This window comes from Lutjanus erythropterus, chromosome 23 (assembly GCF_056507025.1).
Source record: "Lutjanus erythropterus isolate fLutEry1 chromosome 23, fLutEry1.hap2, whole genome shotgun sequence".
In the NCBI taxonomy this organism is placed as follows: Eukaryota; Metazoa; Chordata; class Actinopteri; order Lutjaniformes; family Lutjanidae; genus Lutjanus; species Lutjanus erythropterus.
The window spans coordinates 27,175,736-27,200,862 of record NC_139339.1 but is presented as its reverse complement, the minus strand read 5'-3'; the positions used below and the strand labels follow the sequence as shown (position 1 = coordinate 27,200,862).

At 38.6% G+C, this 25,127-nt stretch overlaps 1 protein-coding gene across 2 annotated transcripts; it reads right to left on the bottom strand.

The window, feature by feature from the left end:
* Window positions 1-357: 357 nt before the first annotated feature.
* sh3tc1 (SH3 domain and tetratricopeptide repeats 1) lies at window positions 358-23,888 on the bottom strand. 2 transcript variants are annotated; one of them, XM_084712575.1, is made up of 19 exons: window positions 23,666-23,884; window positions 18,373-18,444; window positions 14,222-14,352; window positions 13,791-13,896; window positions 12,784-12,924; window positions 11,963-12,161; window positions 11,767-11,843; window positions 11,459-11,654; window positions 11,213-11,343; window positions 10,911-10,949; window positions 9,438-10,799; window positions 7,964-8,104; window positions 7,662-7,883; window positions 6,134-6,314; window positions 5,874-6,024; window positions 5,575-5,697; window positions 4,329-4,479; window positions 3,901-4,097; window positions 358-1,716 (listed from the first exon to the last, which is right to left on the bottom strand). In XM_084712575.1, the coding sequence occupies exons 1-19, from the start codon at window positions 23,778-23,780 to the stop codon at window positions 1,462-1,464; spliced, it is 3,990 nt and encodes a 1,329-aa protein (XP_084568701.1). In that variant the 5' UTR covers window positions 23,781-23,884; the 3' UTR covers window positions 358-1,461. The 2 variants fall into 2 exon arrangements, 1 of the variants encoding a protein (XP_084568701.1); XR_014769103.1 differs by lacking the exons at window positions 358-1,716; window positions 3,901-4,097 and having other exon boundaries at window positions 4,341-4,479; window positions 5,575-5,693; window positions 23,666-23,888.
* Between the last annotated feature and the right edge of the window lie 1,239 nt (window positions 23,889-25,127).

Below are 25,127 nucleotides of genomic sequence, written 5' to 3'. Positions count from 1 at the left end.
GTCTCATTATGTCTTTTATGTCATATTTGTCTTTTAAGTCTTGTTAAGCCTTAGATGTTGTTTTTGTTTAGTAATGTATTTTACCTCATTTTCTTCTTGTTACATCTTTTATGCTGTTTTTGTCTTGTTACACTGTTTTTGTTTTCATCTTGCATTAAAACTTACATTTGAAAATGTAATGAGTAGAAAGTACAGATATTTGTGTTAAAAGTGTAGGGACTGAAATTAATAAGTTGTCAGAAAAGGAAATACTCAAGTAAAGTAAAAAATCTACTTTGGAATAGAAACAAAGGATTTCCCATCTCTGCCTGTTTGTTCACTGCAGCCTTTGAGCTCTACAAGAAATCATATACAATAAAACGAGAGTACTTATTTAAAATACTGCATTAATTTAATTTGGGAAATTTTTTATTGATTGAATCAAACTGCACAATGCATTTCCACAAACATTGACAAATGGATTCTCATCTCAGGTATTTCCAACAGGTGTAAGTACAAAACAGGGTTAATTCCTTTATCTCCTGTACTTTTTGCTTTGGTCCTATGGAGCATCTTGCTCAGTGGTTCTCAAAAAATGATCAACATACATCCAAGTTTAAGATAGTGGAGATAATCAAAAATACATTCAATTCTAGTGTGAGAAGTGGCATCGCTCTCCTGCAATCAGTTGCTTGTTTGGCTGATTAAGTGTCACCTCTCTCGTGATTGGGCCAGCATGAAACCGAGGCAGACATGGCACAGTTATGTTTTACTCAGACATATTCTTACAACTACTTACACTCCTTGTAGAAATTCTGTACTACAGAAAACAAGACACATTCTAGAAAACATTACACTTCATAATGTATTCATGATAAAAGGTACAGGTTGGGTCTAAGTTGACTTGCTGTTTGGTCTGAATGAACAGAGAAACCCTATTCTAGCTAAAAGTGTAAGAGCAAGTTACCTACAGTGTATTAAAACAAGTGCCAGATCACCTGAAATTTCATTATATGCAGACGACATACTTGTGTTTATGAGTGATCAGTTAAAATCTGCAGTTCTCTCCCTCACTTCTGATTTTTAAGAGTAGGCATCTTCTTGGTTTTTCTCAATATTTGGGTCTGATTATGGGTACCCAGCAGGTTTTTACATATGTACATGCTGGCATACAAGCTAACGTCATGCTCATTGTTCTTATTTCCAGAAGTTACAAAGTAGAAATCATAAAGAACCTTACACATCTACCCATTTAAAAAAACAATAACATACAATTACTTAAAGCATCAATTTTTTCTGTTATGTTTATGATACATCTATTTGATTATTCCCTGCAGATTAACAAATTCAAAAAATATAATTTCCTTTGGGACCAGTTGCTGTCATCTTAATGTGCAGCTTCTAATGAAACATGATTTTTTTCTGTACCAAAAAGAACATTCATTCAGTCACCTGCAAAAGTTTCTTCCCACAGAGTCTTTGCTATTTCCCACTGATCTTGGGCTGTGAGGTGTTGTTGTAATGCTGATCCGGTGAGATATTAATCCTCCTCACGTTCAGCTCTGCAGCAAATCCTCGAGCCTTCTGGTAAAAGAAGAGCGAGAGCTCGCGGTCTATGAGGAAGTTGTGGTAGATGGTGGCGAGACGGGTGCACAGCTGCAGCTGAGACCTCTTGTTGCCCAGATCCATGGCTGCAGCCAGAGCCAGATGGTAGTAGCCTGCAGCGTCAAAGGGGTCCTGTAAAGATAACAAAAGATGTCCGGCCCCTTAAAAAGCAGAATTATGTCACATTATTGGCCATTATATTTCATACATATATTGGGGATGCTTCACATGAATATTTGCTTCTTTTTCTTTTTAAATCACCATGAATTTTGAATTACATTTTTCTTTATTTATATGAATTTACCCTGTTATCTTAAAATGATAAGAAAATTATATGGTGCAATAGAAGCAACTTAATAGGTGAATGTATATCAGTGATCCTGCCAATATTCTTCAGGGTATCCTGTGAGGTTTTTGACCACTCGTGCTATGGAACAATGTTTTTTTCACAAGCGGTTTCCTATTATGTTTGTGTCATGAGTCTACACACATTCATGCTGTTGGTTTTATACCATTATGTGCAAATTGTTACATGTGTTGCTGCTGATGTAATTTGTATTTTCCTGTTGAGATGCTGATGTCTTTCTTTATTACACTACGTATAATATGGATCTGCAAGACGGAGTCCAGAAAAAATTTGAACTTAAACGCCCAAGAACTACAAGAAAGTGCAAGATTTCTCGTAGAAGAACTTTTCCATGCATTGGACACAAACTCAGTGATTCTTATGGCACTTTGAATTGGTCTTTAATACTCTTGATGAAGTGAAACTGAGTACAGTTGGTTTTGTCCACGCTTTCATCAAGTATATAACTTTGTTCAACTGAATATGAAGTTTAAGTTGGTATGAAACTTTTAGAACAATAAAATTAAATAAAACTTTAATAAGGTTGCAGGTTGTATTATGCTATATTTTGGGCATCATGTCGTGGGGCAGACAGAGGGAGAGTGGGGGCTGGAAATTTTGAGACCCATGGTGTAGGTCGATACAAGAACAACACTCAGCAGCAACACTAATCCACTCCCACATGTGAGCTTTCTGTCTGACATTTTCCATTTTCTTGTTACCAGGTTGATGAGTGCCTATATAATATCTTTATATTAACTTTATTTGGCCAGGGAAACACATTGAGACTGAGGTCTCATGTTCAATGATCCCTGGTTACATACATTTAAAATAATAAAACAATAAAAACTACAATAAAACAATAACACATTAAATGTTCAAACCTATGTAAAAAATTCACAGATCTCAATGTCAAACTCATAACAAATCTTTGAGTGTGCCCAACTTAGCAGTCTCCTGAAGCTTATTTCAGGGTTTATAGCTGAAAGCACTTTTTCCCAGTTCAGTGTTGACTTGAGGCACCTAAAGGACTAACCAGTCCTGAGATCTTGTCTGGTAGTGATCAGAACACCATGTAATAATGGATGTCAGGTAGTGTGGCAGCTTTAAAACGATTGCTTTACAAGCATACATAAGCAAATGCTGCCTTCTCCTCCTAGGGATGGTCAACCCACTAACTGGTAATGATTACAATGATGTGTTCTGAAGTGCTCACCAGTAATAAAACAAAGTGCTGAGTGATAAACAGTATAGTATATGATCCAGTGCCTGAAAAAAAGGCCACCGTGTGCTTGAAATGGCTGCACATAAAAAAGCTGAGTGCTCAGAAAAAAAAAATGCTGTGCGGTCCTTAAAGAGAAGTCACATCTTTCTAAACATAGTCGCTGTTCCAACAGACATTTAACCAGGGCTAGCAGAAGCACAGTGTGAATCGTAGAGCCCTGAGCTGAGGTTAACCCTGGGTCAAATCTTAGCCAGAGCTCAGGAAAGGAACTAAATTTAGACCATAGTTCCTCTGTGCAGTGGTTAGCACTTTCTTGCGTGGGTTTCCTCCAGACGCTTCAGTTTCCCCCAACATCAAAAACATATACGTTAGGTCAGTTCTTCAGTCAGTACCTCTGACCAAAGTGCTGGCTTTGAACCGGAGTTGGTCACCAAGTGCTGCATAATGGCTGCCCAGGTTAATTGTAGACACTGAGTCTCACTGTACATTGTACTGTGTATAATTGTATATGTTACAGTAAAGTTGACCTTTACCTCTGGTGGAAACAAGCTAGAACATCCAATACAGCTCCAAAACAAATAAATGAAAACAATCATTTACTGGTATGAATGCAGAATTCAATGTAAAGAAGCTCAAGTGACTGATGTTTAAGATATTTGGGGCTTTAGGTTATATAACTGTGTAGGGACTACCTATGGATGAATACAGTCTGTCAGTCTTTCAGTGAGTTCATTGAATCCTTTACCTTGAGGTCATAGAATATGATGTCCCCCAGAGTCTGGTACACCCTGACATAGTACAGGGTTTCCTCATCAAACAGCAGAGGAGTCGGACAGAGGGTCAGTGTCTTCAGGTAATGGTGTTCGGCCAGTTCAAACTGGTCCAGACAGTGGTAGAGAGAGGCCAGACGGTGGTAAGCCACACGCTCATTCAGCTGCTCACCTGTTTGTACAACCAAACACAAACTTATAATACATGGACTTATTGTTACAGTGGTAGGCTGGTGATGTCCACCACTTTGGTTCAACAAATACCAACAGCTACTGGCCAGAATACCATGACATTTCATACTGATATTACCTTCCAACAACGTAACAAAGGATGGATATAACCATAAATTACAAAACAACTAACATAGAAAGTTGTAAACTTTGTGTTGGAGGTTTTTCATACCCAGAGTGATGCTGATGTCCAGTGCAGTCTGAGCAAACTCCACAGCGTCTCCATACAACTTGAGACTGAGCATCAGTTCAGTCAGCTTATTACACAACCTGAGCTTGGATCGAACACAGCTGCTCTTCCCTGCAATAGGCAGAGCACGGTCCTGCAAAGTGGAATACACACAGACACACAAAGTTAGAAGAGGCTTAATATCTAAGTCATACTCAAACTGAAAGTTGTTCTTGAACCGTTTGGGGTACATGCATGGTTTTCTTAAAACTGCACAGTTCAAAATAAGTCATATTGTAGAAAAACTTAACAAGTCACAGCAAACTATCTAAACAACTGTACATAATTCATTTTCAATTTTGCTTCCCAACAATTAATGTAATTAGTCTGTCTTCATCCAGGATGACTGCTGATTGGAGGAGAAATGTACTTCACTTCATGAACATGACATTATAGAGAGGAGAGGAGAAAAAGAAGAGAGACTGGAGGTAAATAAGGGAGTAACTCCTTAATAGCTTTGAGTTAGTTGCTCATTTGTTCTTCATGTATTCTGGCTGTTTGGGGCAAATATCCAGTGTTCCCACAAATGTTCAATGGTTTGGAAAAAATATATGGTGCATCTTTTTGTCTTTATACGAACTCAGTTTCTTTGCTTCTTGGGCATCAAAGTCCAGATGTAATTGTTTGTACTAGTTCTTGCAGACTGTACAATATCCAGGCATATGCTGCTAGAAAGAATATATTTTTATCATGGATAAATGACAAAATTATCTTGGAATGTTTTCCTCTTGAATACTTGACATGTCTACTCCACTCGTCCCAAAGGACAGTTCATGAAAACATGGACTCCATACCTCCAACTCCACTGTGGCTTCAACACTTGCAAGCATTGTATTTGACTGACTATGGACCCATCCTCACACCCCTTTTTTGCTTATGATATTGTAATTACAATGGCCCCTTTGTTGTCTGTTGTCTGTGTATTTTTTATTTTAACTATTGATTTTTTCCAAAGAGCACTGATGTATGTTTCCAACTATTATTAATGCCAATTGTGTAGGCCTGTGTTTTTGCTGAGCTCTTTGTTATTTGTGTCTTCACAAAAAAACCCCAGAACTCAATAAATATACTTGAGAAAAAAAATCCCATGGTTAAACTCTTTGCTTCACTTTGTGCCTGGATACACAATAAGAAGTAAAGAGAGTTATACATAAATATATGCATCGACTCTGTTGTATTCAGTCTGTACCCTGTAGAAAGTGATGGCCTTGTCCCGGTCCTGGCTGCTGTTGAAGAAAATGTCTCCTGCAGCTTCCAGAAGCTTCAGGATGAACTTGGTGTCTCCTGTACTCAGAGCGACGTCCTGAGCTACCTGACGATGATGTCAACAAAAATACAAGCTTACTGAATTATTCTAGATAGAGTTTGGGTTTGAAATAAGCGGTTACAGGAATTAAAAGCAAAGGGCAGATTTAACACAGATCACAGCTGAGTTTCAAAAGTTAGATTGTGCTGCAACTGATGGACATGAAATAGTTGTTCTCAGACCTGAACGTAAAGGTCGACCAGTTCAGTCTGGTTCAGCAGGTGATAGATCTTCCCAGCCTGCAGCCAGCCGTAAGCCTCCTTCTCCCTGCAGCCCAGGTCGATGAAAATAGCCAGACTGCTCTTGGTGTAGTCAAGAGCTGCCCGGTACGCCCTGAAACATTGAAACAACTTTAGCCCTGTTGCTCAAAACTTTTATTAAAAAATGTGTTTGAAAGGAAGTTAAATGAAACTTATATTGGACCAATTCCAGCTCCACACACCTTTCTGTGCCCAGAGTGAGGTAGAGCTGGCTGATGGCCTCCAGTGCGTCTCCCTCCTGTCCTCTGTCTCCTGTGCGTCTCAGCAGCTGGACCTGGTGCTGGCTGTAGATGATACACTGGGCCTGGTCTGGACTCTCACACCCGTACAGATGGCACAGGTGTCTGGTTGCAGTGAGCTGGCCTGACAATGAGAGATGGACCAACTCAGTTTATTGAAAAAAGTGAAAAGACAACCTAAGCACACAATAGCCTATAAAACGGAACAACTGACCCTTTTGTCCCTTTTGAAACCTCGGTCAACTTTCTCCTTTCCTGTTTCCTCTACTTAAATGCTACGTGTTAGGCTCTGTCTAGTTAAAAGGAAACCAAATTTTGAAGAAAGTTGAAAGATGTTGCTGGGGGATGTGTAAAAATGTTTGCACGGCGGTGTGTGTGTGACGGTGACGGGGGTGTGTGTGTGGGAATGAACTCCAGTAACCTCCTGTGCACTAGCTGATCGCTACAGTACTGTATAAAGTCACATCATTAGTTAGCTAATGTTAGCAAAACGCTAGATAAGCAAACTAAACTACTATCTTGATAGTCTACACTTAGGGCCCTACCTTACGCTGATCTAAAGTGCAAGTTTTACCAGGAGTTACCAGGAGGAAAGGGGAAAAGATTTTTAAATCCATCTGTCTGTCTGCATAAATGCGCCAGTTGCTATCTTGCGTAGACAGACAGATTGCATCACAGACTTTGCGCTTCAACCAGGTTGTAGCATGTCAAGGCCAAGTGGTTTTTGCTCCAATGCACTGAGCATAAGATAGCAAATGCATCTGGCCACGTCTTCGTTTTGCCTTAATTTTTTGACCTCCTGCCATGGTCGTACAGACCAGGTGCAAGTTCATTTGCTATCTTGCAAACGTGGCAAAAATAGCTGGTGTAAGATAGCAAAGTCACCCGCACCACCTGCACAACAACTTTGTGCCGTGTGTAAGATAGGGCCCTTATAGCTTTCTAGCTAGTTAACTAGTGTAGCAGAACTCTAGCCTGTTAGATCTGATAGCCAATGTAAGCAAAACAATAGCTCCCTGGCTAGCTGTTAGCTAGCTAGTTAGCTAGGGTTATACTAACATTACCTAACTTTAGATGTAATTATATATCACTTTAATAATCTTCAAATTTTGGCTTCCTTTTCAACACAGATGAGCCAATCATAGCATATCTAAGTGCAGTAAACAAAAAAGATGAAAGTTGATCATGTCCAGAGGGGAATCGTTGATTTGTGTGTGGTGTTTCTTCATTTTTCATGTTGTACAAAGTAATCATGTTTTAGGTGTGGGGACAAACAAGCACTTGGTAAGGGTTAGAAAAAGATCTTTGTTTACATTAATTTTCACAGGTCTGAGGTTACCTTCTAGACATGGGTGAGAAAATTACTTGACAAAATTGGTTCTGCCGGGTACCAAGCTTGCTCAGGTGTTATTGGAGCACAAAGCAATAAGGGTCGGACTTAGGATGGGTCAATTGTAAGTCTATGACTTACAGTCTAACAGCTTGGCATTTATAGCCAGTAGCAGGGCCCATTCGTAGCATCCTTTCCCATAGTCCAGCTGGTGCTGCTTCACATAGTGCTGTCCCAGCTCCAGTAGCACTGTGATGAAATTTGCATCATGTCCTTCTTCATCCAGCTCAGAAAAGAGCTGCACAGCCTCAGTCAGGTGTCTCTGTGCTAGTCCTTTAGCTCCAGCCTTCAGGCACAACAGCCCTTCATGGGGATGAAGAAGCACAGAGTCAACCCACAGAACTCAAGTACACTCAAGAATCATCTGTTAAGAACTTTCTTACCTTGGTTACCCTGAGCCACAGCCCAGTTTGGCATGTCCTCGTACTCTTGGCAGATGTCGACAGCAGCCTGGTAGCTCTCTGCTGCCCTCCGTAGGTCACCCATACATCGAAGTGCCACACCACGCATGTTGAGGACCACGCCTTTGGGTTAAATTAAACACATTTACTTTAACATTCAGGAATTAGCCTGATTAGCCTGTTATTTGATGTTAATTAAGATTAATAACTGATGGTTAAGTAATAACTTCCAAATTAGTAGCTTAGATTACATGGTTAATTTGTATAATTTCCCCACCCTGTCTGAATACTCCTGTGGTTTTCCTGTGGACCCTTAGCCCATTTCATTACTTTTCCAGGAACCTAGGAACCTTTAGCCTGGGAACCAGATGAATCTGCCAAGCACATGTTTTCATTTGCTCTGGCAGATATATCTGGACCATCCATATAGACAGAATGCCACCACCTTTGAATCCTGTCAGGACAGTCCTAACCATTTATTTGACATAGGACAGGTTCTACATGATGATTGAGAAAGGAGCATCACCAGTCAACTGGTTGAAATGTGAAATGTCACACATTTCATTGCACGTTTGATTGCTGTTAGGCCTATCCAATTGCATAAAGTCAGCAGGACTGTCTAGCGCGATGCTTCAGCCTCCTGAAACTCAGATCAAACTATCAAAATAGACCCATTTCTGGCTTAAAATGTGTTCAGGAACATATTCTTGTGTACTGTTTAGCTGTAATATGAGAAAGATCATGACCATGTCGCTGCCATTTTGTTTCATAGCCTCCCAAAACTTAGGTTAAACAGTCAAACTACTCAAGATTGTGTTACTTGCCTCAAATGTTTTCAGAAACATTTTAGTGTACTGTGCGTGACTGGTGGGTTTGTCCAATTGCATCTAGAAGCATTTTCCAGATGCATTTTGGCCTGTGCATGTCGATACCAGCCCCTGGAAATCAACAATTAACTGAGAGGTTCCAGACTAATTCACATTTGCAAATTAGTCTTAGTCCCTGAAAAGATTCCTTGACCTAAGAAACCTTATCTATGGAACCAGAGTCTAAATTTTGTTCTTCTGGCCACAGTTTCTTGAATCTGAGAAAGTCACTGCTCTTGGAGTTAAAGCAAAAATGGAAAACAGTAAAGGATTGCAACTTGGAGACGTAAAGAGATTTCAGTGCCCTTTTTAACCTCTATCATGCCACACACAAAGAACAGCACATGACCGTCTTGTTTGAAAACTGCTCGTCAAACTGCGCCATATTTTTTTTAAATCTGTTACATGTATTTTGCCTAATCATCTGATTCATTAGGTTACTAGATGTAGTGGAAATGCAAGCAATTCCCAAATTGTCTTATTTCCTTCCTGTGGATACTTAGCTCCTGGAAAATTTTACTGGCACCAGGGCTTATGTAATGCTCTGTAACTGTTATTTTTTTCACATCAAACCACAAAAAAACACAGACCTTCCTGAGGGGTAGTGCAGTGTTCTGGCATTGAAGTTAGTACCGCGTCCAGGATATCCAAGGCAACATCTGGCTGATTGTTGTCAATGTGAAGCCATGCCAGCCAGATTAGGGCTCCGTTTCTCTCTGGGACAGAAATGGGGTGTCGTAGTGAAGATGGATAGTTGTTGATGAGACTGTGCATATGGCGGATGGCATGTCCAACCATTCTGTGCTGGCAAAAGAGTTGGCAGAGACAAACAGTAAGCTGATGGCTCAAAACATGGTACTGGTCATGTCCTCCTCCTTGGCCTTTGATAGAAGAGAGGGCTTGGTGTAAATATGGAGCAACTTGAGTTGGGATGGAGGCCTCCTGTTCTGTGATACCATGCAGTCTGTTGACACTGTCTAGAACCAGAACCATGCTGCTGAGGCTGTCAGCCAGTGTAGCAGAGGGCTGCAGAGTAGCTCTCCTGGCTGAGCTGACACTGAGATGGGGAAGTTGGAGTTGACTGTAGAGCCTTCCCAGGGTCAGGTATCCATGACTGGGAGAGATGCTCCATGTTCTTTGAGCTTCAGCACAAAGAACAAGCAGTCTCTCAAGATAAGGAACAACTTGAACCCCCTCAGCACGAGCCCAGTGGTGCTTCGCTAGCAGATAACAAGCCTGGGCCTCTGCCATTTTGTTGTGAGAGAGAACAGCTTTCTTGAGGATGTATTTAAGAGCACAGTTGTCCTGTAAGTGTTCCAGGCAGCCTGGGATTCCCAATAGCAAGGCAACAAGTCGCTCTGTCAGAGCAAAGAAACTTTCAGTGTTTTTCTGCAAAAGATATATAGCAGCCAGGTTGTAGTAGATGCTGGCCAACAGCCTGAAGTCTGTGAAGCCTTCTCGTGGCAGACCGAGGGCTTCCTCGAAGTAAACCCGTGCCTGGCTGAATTTCGACCTCCCTGCACAGAGCTTACCCAAAAGAAAGCACAAGCGAGTCTGTGACCACAAGAATCGCTTCTTCCTGGCGGTTTCACGAGCAACACCCAGGAAAGCAATCAACTCGTCTTCATCAGAATGACCAGTGAAGGAGGAGGAACCAAGGGCTTCAGAGCTCAGTCCATATAGGACGCCAAACTCTAATTTGTAGTCCTGTCCCTCCAAAAAAGAGAAGAGGGGGATGAAGTTCTCAGTGTTGTTGTTTCCCTCTACAACTGGGTGAACTGTGAAACAGGGAGGGCTCTGGTTTTTTGCCTCCATAGCAAGGACCGAGTCCTCTACAGTTCCGTTCATGGTCACAACGGAATCTGTGTGCTTGTCATTCCTCTGATCAAGAATCCTGTGGATACTTTTCTTCAGGTCAGACTGCTGAGCATCAACTTTGCTTGAAGAGCTGACTGCAAAAGAATAACAAAAGAAAAAATGGCATTGAGATACACAAGAGACAAGATACTTTGACAAAATGAAAAAGACATTTTAGGTGGCAACATTTAGGTGGCAATACTTACGTGATATTTTGTTGTCAAAGTCTTGGTAAGTGATCGTATCTGAGATTGAACAACAAAAAGTACAAGAAAGTGAATGAGAAAGCACCCCGAGTTGAGTAATGTGCTAATGTTAGCATGCTAACACACTGAACGAAGATGGCGAACATTGCTCCTGCTTAGCATGAGCATGTAAGCATTGTCACTTAGAGCTTGACATTAGCATTAGGTCAATCCAATCCAATCCATTTAATTCAAACCTATCTGTAACAGAAACTGAAAAAATCTGTATAAATCAGTGTGAGCTGTGAGTGATTCTGTCTCACCCAGTTTGTAGTTATGACCAGCATCATTGTGAGATTTCTTCTTCAGTAAGGCGGTTGTTTCCTCTATGACTTTGTCCTCTTCTAGATTGAAGAATGTCCTTTCCTCTCCATTCAAAAAAATATCTTCTGAACTGGAACGGTGACAGAGACTTGTACAAGATGTGGTATTTTCATATGCTGTAGTATAAAATTATTGAGTTGGTGTTTTGTTAAAATGGCTAACAGTAAATTTGGTGACACACTCACATGTAAATGTCAGCAGATGGTTTCACCAGACTTGTCTTGACCAGACCTACTTCTCCTGTTGACTCCTTCTTCCCCATGAACCAATCAAAACAAGACACCAGAAGCCCCATTATGATGATGCGATCAGCAGGTGCCATGCTCAGCTCATCGGGGCCCTCAGCATCATACGCTGTTGTGGCCAAACAGGTTCCTCTGGCTAAACATGAGGATGAAATGAGACTAGACCTCCCACAACTTCCAGTAAGGCTTTGTGATCTCAATGGTAAAACTGTGTGGAACTACTTTCATCAGATTTTTATCACACTTACCAAACTGCAGAGGGAAGTCACAGGCAGGTTTCCCATCACCAACTAATATGCTCTCTGCACCGGATTTGAGAAACCATCTGTGGAGAGATGGCATCATGACATCTCATATCTTCTGCTGTATGGTCACAGCACAGTCAGACTTGTATGATACTGTATGGAGCAGCATCCACACACACAGCTGTGTGATGCGACTTACTGATGAAAAGGGATGACTGGCTCCAGAGCAGGTTTGGGTGCAGTGCCTCGGGCTCCGTCAGCCAGGCACAGGACGGTCCACCCTGAGCCCAGGAAGGGAGGCTCAAACTGAGCAATGTCTCCCTGCTCCAGGTACAGGTCACCTCCAGAGGTGGAGCTGTCGAACATCTGGTTGGTACTACAACTAGCAAACAGTGAACCTGAGGACACAGAGCGAGTGTTTTGAATTTTTGTCTTGCCTTACTCATGCAAGCTCAACTTTAGTGAACTATGACGAAGAAGTGCATACGGGGTTGACCATGGCAAACGGTCACTCGCCTGCACTGGTACATGTTTCACTGAAAAACGGACCAATTGGTCGTCTTTACAAGCAGCTTATTACAACCCATATTCACGTCTGTTGTTACCTCTAGTGGTTGTAGTGCTTATGACAGGTAAAGGGCTTTCACCCCTAAGACCAGGATGCATGTCCCAAGTAAAACTAAAAGTCAGCGTTGAGTTATTTAAAGTTTCTATCACTTCTGACATGTGGCATTTTTAACACACTTACTTTAACCCTCACAATCTTTTCCTAAACCTAATCAAGTAGTTTTGTTGCCTAAACCCAACCAAATTGCATCTGGTACACCCATGGTCATATATGTTGGTTTGGGAGTCATTGGCAATTGACCTATTCTGCAGTTTATGTAATTTATGACTTTTATCAGCCACTTCCCCATGCTGTAAATGCTGTAGCTACATTAACACTGAAGGAATAATGCATGTTCAGTGCTGCAGTAAGGCAGCCCAAGCAGCCCTTTCATTGGCAGAGTAATCACCTACCGTCCTGCATGAGGATGCCTTTGTAGATCAGGTTAAGAGTGTCCTCCTGAAGGGAAACCTCAATAGCGATGTCCTCCTCCAAAGAGTTGAGCCAAAACTTCTGGTCAAATAACAGATTCTCCACACACTGACCCAGGAACCCTGCAGGAGAGGAAGTTAGGACAAAAAATTCAGAATTGTCATCATATAGAGCTTTTAAATAATAATCGCTGAACTTATGCTTTAATGCAACCATTTTATGCTAAACCTGACTAACAACCAGAGGTGAGACCAAGTCATTGTTTTGCAAGTCACAAGTAAGTCTCTAGTCTTTGCACTCAAGTCTCAAGTCCAAAGTCTTAAACTTTGTGTTTCGAGTCCTAAATAACTCACAGTATAACAGTGAGCTTCAGCCTCATTGATCGACAAAGTTACTTAGCTTTTTCTTGCTTTTTCTTGGACTTTAGATTTTAAATTATTATCTGGCTGTCTGGTTACAATCCGTGAGCCTTTTGATTTATTTTCTGTCCTGTACATTAAATCCATAGACGTGCACCTGCTCTACCTCTGTATTTGAGACCTGTCCTCTTGTTTTGTCTTGTTTTGTTTTTGTTTTGTTGTTTTTCATCCTTCACATTTTGCGAAGTGCAATTTATTTTTTGTTGACTGCTTCATAGTTTTTGGATGTGAATGAAATTCTCTTTGGCACTACTTTGCTCAACAACCTGATGCTAGTTCTTCATGATTCTTTCCTGCAACTTGATTGGATGCTGTCAGATTGGTTCAAAAAAGTGGATCTGGTGAATTCAGTGTCGACTGAATGAATAATGTTAACTTTAGTTAATTCAGGAAATGAAGGGAAACAAATTGATTCGTGGATTCACACTTTTTGGGCTTGCGGGAACGTATCAAGTATTTTCATTTCAAAAGACTCAAGCCCAAGTGAAGACCCGAGTCACTGGTGTCCAAATCATGTGTCTGAAGTCCACACCTCTGCTGACACCCACTTCACTGCATTCCAGACCTACCTATCGTGTAATACGTGGTGAACTTCCATATTTCCTCAAATGTTTTAAATGTCACAAAAATCACTTTTTCTTCACTGTTGATGGAGATGAGATGAGTGGACAACTCCTACAGACAAAGAAAACAGAAAATTCAATAAATAACACTTGCTTTTTAAAATGTATTTATTTATGGGACTATAGTCTTCTTTTCATTATGAAGTGAACCTGAGTTGACTCTATCACATATACAGGTTGTGTATTTTGCCATATCAGAGGAAAACTATTTGGAACATGCTGAGTAGACAGTATGGCTGGACAGTGGGGAACATAAACAGAGTCCATTTCAACACAAAATTTAAAGCTGCATGACAAGTAGACAGACAGCTGTTACACATTGATTCATTTGTGTTTTTCTGCTTAAACTGTGTGTGTGTGTGTGTCCTGAGCTGTACCATGAATAGAGCGTTGACCTCGGTGCTGTCAGCTTGCAGAATGCGCAGTTTCCCTCTCAGCATTTCCTGCGAGTCCTCGTCTGCAGGAAGACGCTCAGGACCCCTGACCACATCCAGCAGCACAGGCAGAGCTGAACGCACAACACATCAAGTTTATGTTTACACTGGAAAACGTGCCACACACTACACATCGTGGTCACAGATATTTCAGAACCGCACGTAAGGGATCAGATTTTAAAACTCTGATATTGGTTCAGTACCACCAAAACATATTAATCACATTTTGTCCTCTGAATGTAACTGATTTCTTTTAAAGGCAGGTATCAGTAGCCAATGATGCTATTTGCACCTGGGGTGTAAATAGCCATGTAGCAAAACAAAACCATGATTATTATTTTCAGGTGGTTTTACACTAATGGAAACATAATTATGAATAGTATTATCAGTGTGAACTCCCACAGAGGCAGTTTTGAGAACTTTGCTAGGTGTTTCTTTTCTATCCTACACTATAAAAAAAAAAAGTTGAAAAAACTCAAAATTTCAAGGCAACGGACTGCAATAGATTTTTGAGTTTTGAGCCAAACTCAAAATCTAAAGTTTTGAAAAGGTCTTACCAACTACTGAACTACTACTAAATTTTTTTTATATTTTTTATTTAAACTATTTAATAATTCAGGCACTAAGAAAAAGACAAGTCAGGTTTGTTGAAAGTTATTATTTAGTTCCTAAAACTCAAAGATTCAAGTTTATCTAAAGAAGACAAGTAAATTTTCTCAACTAAAGATTACAGGTCAGCAAATCTTTTTAAAATTTATGTCCAAATTCAAAAATCTATTGCAGTGTGTTGCCTTGAAATATAAAGTCATCACAACTTTTTTTTATTTTTTTTAACAGTGTATTGTCTTACATGTTTGCCTGTTTATCTGTCTGTAGACAGAAATAGCATCACAACTGTGCAGATGCCGTCAGGAAACTTCACAGATGTGCAGTTGAATGAAGGCTGAGTTCAAAGATGGATGTTGTCCGACCAATGAGTACTGACTGAGTACTCATGTGATCATGTAGCCATGACTTAATTGCCCCCTCCCAGTTTCCTGACAATTCTCCTGTATTTCTCCTGATTTATGACAAATTTTCCCACCTTTTTTTCATCATAACAATAACTGACAGTGTTCAGCATTTATGAGCCCTATGACTCTAAAAGTCTACTGTCTCCACCTGGACAACGATACAGCTACACCAAACCAGATTTCCTGGAAAGAAGAATTCCACAATCTTAAGGACAATTTTAGAGGAAAGAGGCATGCATGTGTTGAAACCAGCTGCATCAGTTTTCTTTTAGGGGCAGGGGCAAAAAATAAAGGAACAAAAAAAAAAGCAGATGGGATGATGTGATCCCATTATAAGATGGTCTCTAATTTACATTTATGCCATATTCTGCCAATACATCCTTGTACATTTTACACACTGGACCTTTGAAGAAAATGAAGTTCAGGTTCTATTTATGGAACAGAACTTGTATTACTTGCACATATTAACTTTAGCTTTAAATTTCAGGATGGAAAGTATAGAAGTGTTATGCTGCTGTGCCAGAAAAAGAAAAAATGATCAACATTACATGAAAAGTTAATTGTTATAACAAGACATTTTCATGTTACAAGATAATTTAATGTTAATACACCACAGAAACTTATGACATTATAACAAGAAACTTTTCTTGTTACAACAAAATGCAATTTATCTTGTTATAAAGTGAAAGAATTCATGTTATAATGTGATAATTGACATTCTTATACCCTGACATTATAATAATATAATCACATTATAACAATAAGTTATCACATTATAACACAAAATATTTCTAACATGATAAATAGTATATAGTTATAAAGGAGAGGTTTCTTGTTATAACTTTTAAAACATCTTGTTACAACAAACTTTTTATGTTATAATGTTCAGGCTTTGGAGGGTTACTTTAAAAATATATTCTGATATAGTTACTAATTACCTGTTAAAAAATGTAGCCAGTAACGTAATCTATCTAATGTAACTTGATTACTTTCTGTTACTTTTGGATTACCTAAGCATAAAATATGGTGAAATTGTTCAGCCTAATTTAGTCTTTTTAGAGATGTAACTAATGATTATTTTCATCATCGATTAATCGGTTGATTATTTTCTCAATTAATCGATTAGTTATTTGGAGCATAAAATGTAAGAAAATGCTGAAAAATGTTGATTGAAGTCGAGGATGATGTCATCAAAGAAACCAGAAATATTCACATTTAAGAAGTTGAAATTTTGACATTTTTTACATTTAAAAAATGACTCAAAATGACTGATCGATTATCAAAGTAGATGTGGATTAATTTAAGGGTTGATTAATTGTTGCAGCTCTAAGTGTTCTATGTTCGTTGTCAGGTGTATCAGTTTGGCAGCTGTTCCTTCCTTTGTTGTGTGCAATTTATTGATTGATTGATTGATTTAAAGACAAAAAAAAAATCCAAATTTCCACCCAGTGAAGCATTTTTTTCACTAGAGGTCATGATAATGAATCAGCAGCTGTGTGTGCACTGTACATGGCAGTATATCATTTTTTATTTTAAAATTATAATCCTGTTAATAATCTTGATTTTTACTTGAATGCATCTGTAAGATCTTTTTTTATTACATATTGAATAATGCATATTCAAAATAAAACAGAGCAATAGGAAGTCAGTCCAGGCAACGACGAATGATCTAAAACATATAAAATCATTCATAAAAAAATAAACATCAAGGATATGCACAAAATTTCAAACCAAACTACTACATTATTGTTATTTGGTGAGTATGATGAATGGTTAGAAAGCTCAGATCTGAACTATGAGACCGACCCACTCACATGATTAAAATACAAAGTGAGCTGTCTATAAACTCCTGCAGTGATCTGGGTTAATAATGACACTGTGTGACTGACTCACAGATTAATAAGTGACTTCAGAGGATCACACAGGTTCAAATTCTCTCTCGTGACTCTGCTCCGAGGTCACATCAGTTTTACAGGTCATGTGTTTGCTCTTATGACTCGTGCAGGTTGATAGTGCAGCTGAAAGCAGAATGCCAGTCAGTCCAGTCTTTGGTAACGTGAGGTGGAACGCAGCATCGAGCAGCCATTAGCAGGACTTCAGAAATGAATGTTTTATGGTACACATGAAAGGTCAAACTAGTTAGTAAGTGCTTCATTAAGAAATAACACTATGACTCTACAGCCACACTAGCAGCTCTGTGCCAAATGCTAATGTTTAGCAGGTATCATGTTTACCAGTTTGCAGTTTTGTTAATCAAACTCAGGATTCATCCTCGAGGCCTGCAGTTCCCAAACTTTTTCTAATTCTTAATTAGTCATTAACAATAACTGGGGACAGAATTGATAAAAAAGGATTCAAATTTCCCCTATATAGATCATATTCAGTCAACTTTGTTTCACTTTTTATTTCTCCCCTGGTCTTCCACACCCATCCTCCCTCGGACAGTGTCTCCGCCCCCCACCTGAGAGGCCCACCCCTGAGTTCGGGAACTAATGCTCTACGGTTTGTTACACAGAACCATCTCGGAAGTCGTCCTTAATCCTTAAAAATCTGTTTGGAGAAGGGCAGACACTTTCAAAAAACCACTTGGCAGATGATTGGATGAATCAATCAATTTCAACCGATCTGATCAAACTGTTGCTGAAGCCTTCAAGTCTTCAGTGTTGTTCTTTGCTCTTCTTTCAATGAAGAAATACTCTCCAGTTCTGATATAACTGATGCTATCACAGTATCTACGCTAACCTCTTCAGGAGTCACCACTGTGTGTTGCTTCCATAGACATTTCTTGCTATCATCACACTTTAAACTACACCTGTAGCTGCCAGTTGTCCCTCCTAGAATGCTGATTGGCTGGATAACTTGAAGCCTGGTTAGAGGGATTCTCGCATGATCTTGTAAATCCAGCTGCCTCACAAGGCAACCTCTGGGCGCCATGGAAATCTGCAATATATGCTGTGTCTATACATCCAATAGGTGTTACTTCAGTTTGGACCAAATGGCTGACCCAACCAACCAGCACTGACAGTAAAAGCGGGTATTGTTTTCTAACAGCAAATATCTTGTCAGAAGACCCACACATACCTGTTGGGAAGTTCTCCTCACTTGTTGACAGAGTTCCCTTCGGACTGGCAGCATCTCTGGAGAAACCACGTACTGTTAAAAACATGAAGGAGGACATTTAACCATACTGGAGAAGTGTGCTATAGAAGTGGCTAACAGCTAACTGTGTCAAGTGGCTAAGTTTAAACGGCTAACTGTAACTGCTATCACAGAATACTAACTCAGTATGACTGATGTGTCCTCTTCAGCCAAAACAGAACCAACCAACAATATCATCTGATTCATTTCTTTCCAATAGACGAAAGAAACAGAAGAGAAATCTGGAAGGGGCCTAAATCAGTGTTCCTGTACCTTTTTGACTTCAAGTGCTTTTCAAGTGTTTTCAACATGCATTTTCAAGGTTTTCCAGCACCTTACAGCTGTGGTAAATAACATGTATAATACCCCACCTGGACAACAAAAAGGTCACCACCTGGATTTAACTAAGCAACTAATTCAGATCCGTCCATTGGTTAATTACTGCAGTGATTAATATGTTTCAGCTGGTAAAAAGTTATTGAACCCTAACTGATGCATTTCTTAAACAAACATGTCAGTAGACATATCCTGAAGTCGTGGAAAAGATGTTTACTCTGTTTCAGAAGAGTCAAATTATTGTCCTGCATCAAGCAAAGAAAACAACTAAGGAGATTGATGATGTAATAAAATCATAAAAAATCAACAGTAGAAGTCACGGCTATGTTTAATAGTGAAAGTAAGAACATTTCCACACACGCAATGTGAAGAGAACTCAAGGGACTGAGACTAAACCGCTGTGGAGCCTTAAGAAAACCATTTATCACTGAGGATAATCAGAAAAAAAGGCATCAATTTGTTAGGGAGCATAAAGATTGGACTGTGGAGCTATAGAAAAAGCTCATGTGGTCTGATGAGTCCAGATTTAACCTGTTCCAGAGTGATGGGGGCATCAGAGTAAGAAGAGAGGCAGATGAAGTGATGCTCCCATCATGCCTAGTGTCTACTGTACAAGCCTGTGGGGGCAGTGTTATGATCTGGGGTTGCTTCAGTTGCTCAGGTTGAGGTTCAGCAACGTTATGAGTCCAAAAACCCCATTGAGAATCTTTGGGATGTGCTGGAGGAGACTTTATCCATCATCAATACAAGATCTTGGTGAAAAATGAATACAACTCTGGACAGAAATAAATGTTGTGACACTGCATAAGCTTATTGAATCGATGCCATGGTGAATGAGTGCTGTAATCAAAGCTAAAGGTGATCCAATAAAATATTAAAGTGTGTGACTTTTTTTTTACTGTAATTGATTTGACAGATTGATTTCATTTTATTTTCGTGTCATGCACAAAAAGCGCCCAACCCTCATGGGTTTATAAGACACCAAATACAGCTGCAGTGCTCAAACATTTCCCTTTCAATACAAAATTACATTTCATAGCTCAGTATTAAACAAGATACTCTGCCTGTCTCTCAAATTCAAATCTGCTACAAACAAAGATTCCCTTTCTGAAGCAGTTTCTCACACTCACCCAGACAAAAGAATCAGCATAAATAGAGGACGTTTTAGTAAAAAGTACATCCCTTAAGTCCTCCTGTGTACCTGAATGTAATTGTGCATGAAACGATCTTTGACCTTTCTTTTGGTTTATGACACATATCAACCGACCATTTTTCTCTATATATGAGAAACATTTTATTTCTAATCTCCTGAATATTCTAAAGTAATTTGTTATGGAAAATAAATGTCAAATCATTCAGATGAAGTAGAAATTTCATCTTGTCCAGGGACGACCATGTGGAATGTCCCAATTAAATATCTTTCCAGTGAGTCTCTGATCTGAGATCCTCAGATCCTCCTGCTCCAAAGTCGAAGCATTTCACATTTATGTCTGATTTTTGGAGGCTCCCATCCCAAATGTATCTCCACTGGTGGCCAAAACTGAAGTGGGTTTATGGACTCCTGAAAAGTGCAGTGTAGAATTTACTGCATATACATGATCAATACATGCTTGCATGTAGCATGCTTATCCACAAACAACCTGGAGTCTCAAGGTGCTCCACAAGTCTGTGGTTTAAAAGTCAAGAATATAGTTTATGAACACAGCTAATGAGGCTTATTGCCCTGTAGCTGAGTGAAAGTTTGGGATCATTCTTTGCAGATTTAGGAATTGGTTTAATGATGGTCACTGTTTAGGATTAATGCCGCGGCCAAAACAAAACTGAACACCTCACATAACACATTCAGCAACCTTGTCGACTTCAACACTTCAGTGGAAATTTCACAAATTCCAATTTTTACCACTTCAACAGAAAAATAATGCGTTCAAAAACATGTTACAATTATCTACATCAGTGGGAGCCCCCCCACTTCAATCTATGAAAAGCTGAGTGCCCCCAGCTTGTGCACATATGGCAGAAGAATAAGTGATTATTTCCAAGCTTTAATATTCAGTTACAGTTGTTTTAATTTCTTCAACCTCTACCTTTGGTAAATATATGTTTTCTAAGAGTTTTTCTTTTAACAACCCAACAGAGTCAACTTATACACATAAATCTAATTTTAACAACCTCAGAGCAAACAAAACCCTGGGGACCCCCTGTGATCTTTAGCGCCCCCCTAAGGGTGGATTTCCAGCACCGGTAAGAACCGTGCTGGATGCTGGAGCAGTGACCAGAAGACCGCCTGTTCAGTTCCCACACTGGACTGTGATGGTGCTGGACAGCTTCCAGGTCTCACTGTGTTTCACCTCAACCTCCCACTCATTTACCCAGAAATATGACATTTAGAAATTGTGAAGGGATTTTTATCATCAAAGGTGGGAAGTAACTAAGTACAAATACTTTGTTGCTGTACCGAAGTAGAGTTTTCAGGTATCTGTACTTTATTTGAGTATTTATTTTTCTGACAGCTTTTTACTTTTACTGCATTTGAACACAAATATCTGTACTGTCTACTCCTTACATTATTAAAACAGGTGCATTACTTTAGTTTTAATGTATTTGAGGGGAATTATTGATTATTTTTATTTTGCATCATTGTGTGCCGCCTTCCCAACGTCAAGACTGATTTAAAACTAAATGAACAGAACAAAAGACGATTATTTAGTGTATTCCACAGTGCATATCACACATGACAGGCAAAACAAAAATACAACAAAAAAGTTGTAAGACGAAAAACGACATAAAAAGATGAAAAAGACAATAAGGAGAAAATAATATAAAGACACGCAGCAAGACGTAACAAGACATAAAAAGACCAAAACAACATGACAAGACAAAATAAGGTAACAAGAAGAAAACAATGAAACAAGACAAAAACAACATTAAAGATGTAAAAACAAAATGATTTAAGAAGACAAAAATAACATGACAAGACAAAAACAATCAGGAAAGACAAAATTATATAACAAGACATAAGATAAAAATAACATAACAAGATGAAAAAGACTTGAGATTTGATGAAAACGGCATAAAAAGAAAAAAATAAACGTAACAGGACGGAAACAATGAAACAACATAAAAAACATAACAAGACAAAAATGTTATAAAAAGACAAAAAAAATTAACAAGATGACAAAAATGAAAATAATTAAAGAAGATGAAAACGACATAACAAGACAAAAACAATGTAACAAAAAGAAAATAGCAAATTAGCACCTAGACTGCTAACAGTACAAACCTAAACAAGCTAGCAGCTGTTAGCTTTTCTTTTGCAGGGAAATATTACACCGACACAAGTTTCCCCCGACATTATTTTACAGGAGCACCATTGTTGCATCTTGGGCTTGGCGCCACACAGGACGATTGTGATTGGTTTAAAGAAATACAAACAAACCAAAGTGTTTTTCTTCTCCTGCAGCAGAATGATGATGTGTGGAGACACGCTGAGATCTGGCTGTGTCGCACTATGAGACTCTCATGTATTCACGGATGTCTTACGTATAATTTTGAATATGTGCAGACGTTGTCACTCTTTATACTACATCACCTGATGTGGACGAGTATACGAGTTACTTGAAAGCGTTTTGCATCTCATGCAGACACTAACTGCATCAGTGCATCCCAGATGCGCCTCTCCGCTCTGTTTCCTGGAGAGTATGTGTCGAGCAGGGATGTTTTCCTGACAATTGAACAGAAATTTTAATTTAGACTAGTCAACTAGTCTAACCTTAAGAAAGCACTCAGAAAGCATTTAAACTGAGCACAATTTGAAGCCATTAATCACATTTTATAATCTCCAGCAGCAGCTGAAATGTGTGGCACTTTGTCTCACTGGAATAGCAAAAAGAATCCTCTTAATTTTCAACATATTTTGTAAAACATCCTGTGCAGCTTCCTGATCATAAATCCAGGCAAAAAAGAAACCATTATGTACCCACTTCACTACTGACAAAAGTCAAGGAAAAACGACCACATCAACGAAACCTGAGCAAGTCAACAAAATCAGGAGATCAAAACACTGGTGGAGCATGAAGCTGTACGGAGGACGGATCAGATCAAAGGTGTGTCTCTGACATGAAGCGCTCCAGTGGAATCAAGGTGTAACGTGTACCTCGTGTGTCTGTACGGGTCTCTGAGGGGCGTGACAGAGCATCTATATATGATGATCTGAGAATGAGAATGGGATGTGACATCACAACTGGTTTGGAACCAGTATGAAAGTTACACAGCTGTGATGTGGAAACTTGAAAAGTCCAGATCACATACAAGAAATCCTGTGTCCAGCACTTAAAAATTTCAAACAAATAATATTTACAAATATACATATATGAAGGAGACAGAGAGGTAATTTTACATCTTCTTTTTTTTTTTTTTTTTTTTACAACTTTCTTTTTTCTGTGAAAAGCTTATTAGACTCAAATTATTATTCAAAGTCTTTAGTCTTTAAGATATTTTAGGAGGTAAAACCCCAATCTTAAAACTGACCAAATCACACAAAATCATCCCCATCATTCTTACCCTAAATACTGTTTTAATTGAGATGAACTTTTTAAGGGATCTTTACCCCATGAACAACATATCCATCACATGATCCATTAATTAAAACCAACTTTGGGAGGAACCTGTATTTGCACTTGAACTGAAAGGTACAAATGAAGGATTAGGTTTGGTATGTTTTCTAAACACATTATATAAATGGATTAATTATCAAAACTGACCCTTGACTTATGTTCATCATTTCAAAATGATCAAAATAATTTTATACTGACGGAACAACTTTAATAGCATGTTCTCATATGGCTCTGACCCTGAAACACCTGTAGTTAAAGTATTATTATGTTAGTATCAGTACACTGACCCATTCTGTTGTGTCTGTGTGGTTTGTCCGACACCTCCCGCTGCTGCTGACCGTCTGTAGAGATCTTTCTCCGGTACCGGCGGCTGCCGGTGTCTCGGTCCGACTTGGCTGACATGTCCGAGTCTGCTGGTCCCCCGGGTGATCAGTCAACAGCACACCATCATCACATGTCCCCGCTCGGTGAGTCCGACTAAACTTCTCTCACACAGCACGAGAGTCAGGACTGTCAAACTGACCACAGTCAATGTCCGGGCGCACCCTTTCAAAATAAATGTCTCGTTGACAAACATTTGCTGAAATTCAGATTTGAATAAAGAAAAAAATATACATTTACATATTTAGATTAATAAATATGGGCTTTTTGATGTATTTTACGGGGTAAATACAGAAGCAAATTGAAAAAGAAATTTATTTAGGCCACATTTTATAATTTGCTTTGTGCCTACATTTATTTTTAGTATAAATTATGATGCATTTAATGGCATATTAATGTATAATTAAGTCTACTATGTTTTTTATATTGTCAGGTTCATACATGAATAGAGTTTGTTTCGTATAAAAAATAGAATATTTAAATAGTACAATATAAAATAGACTATATAATATCATTCTATAATTCTATATTAATAATAAAGATTCATTATTTTCACACCAGAATTTTAGATGAAATAATATTTCCACCTTCTTTCTGGAAAATTTACAAAATTTATAACTGAACAGTAAACTGAATAAATAAAATTATGAAATGAAGAATTGTTATTTAATTATGTCTGGGCATGTGGTGAGACTCATATGTATGAATCTTAATATAAGTTTTTATAGCATTTCTAATTTTGCTCATTTGTTTTTGTTTGTTTATATCATTAATTGTATTTGTTTAAGTTAATATTTTTTATTTATTAGTGTAGGTATAATTGTATGCAAATCATTCATTATATTCATAAATTTTATTTCTGTATGTATTGTTATTTGTGTTACTTTTGCATTTATTGGGGGTTTGCACTATAGGAAGTTCATCTCCGGGTGTTTATTATTTTCTTATTCATTTCATTTTTATTAGTTTTGTGATTGTATTTATTTATTCATATCAGTATTTTTGATACTATGTAGTATTTTTTATTCTAAAACTTGTGGATATGAACATGTGTCACATGTTTGTTAACATAATGTGTGCTATAAATGTTTAACAGTTCAGATAGAGACACAACTCTTTTATTTTGAAGTTATATTTTCCATGCAACTTCAGGCAACTTGACTTAAACTCTTTACTGTCATGTCTCGTGCACTGTCAGGCCTGAATCCTGTTCATATTGTATATTTATGTCATTACATGTGTTTTTTATTGATATCCATACTGGAGGTTGTGTTTCTGTAAATCAGTTCAAATAAGAGGACCCATTCTTTACTTTTTTTGGGATTCAACATCCTACAATCTCTCCTTAAAATCGAGTGTGCTGTTTTC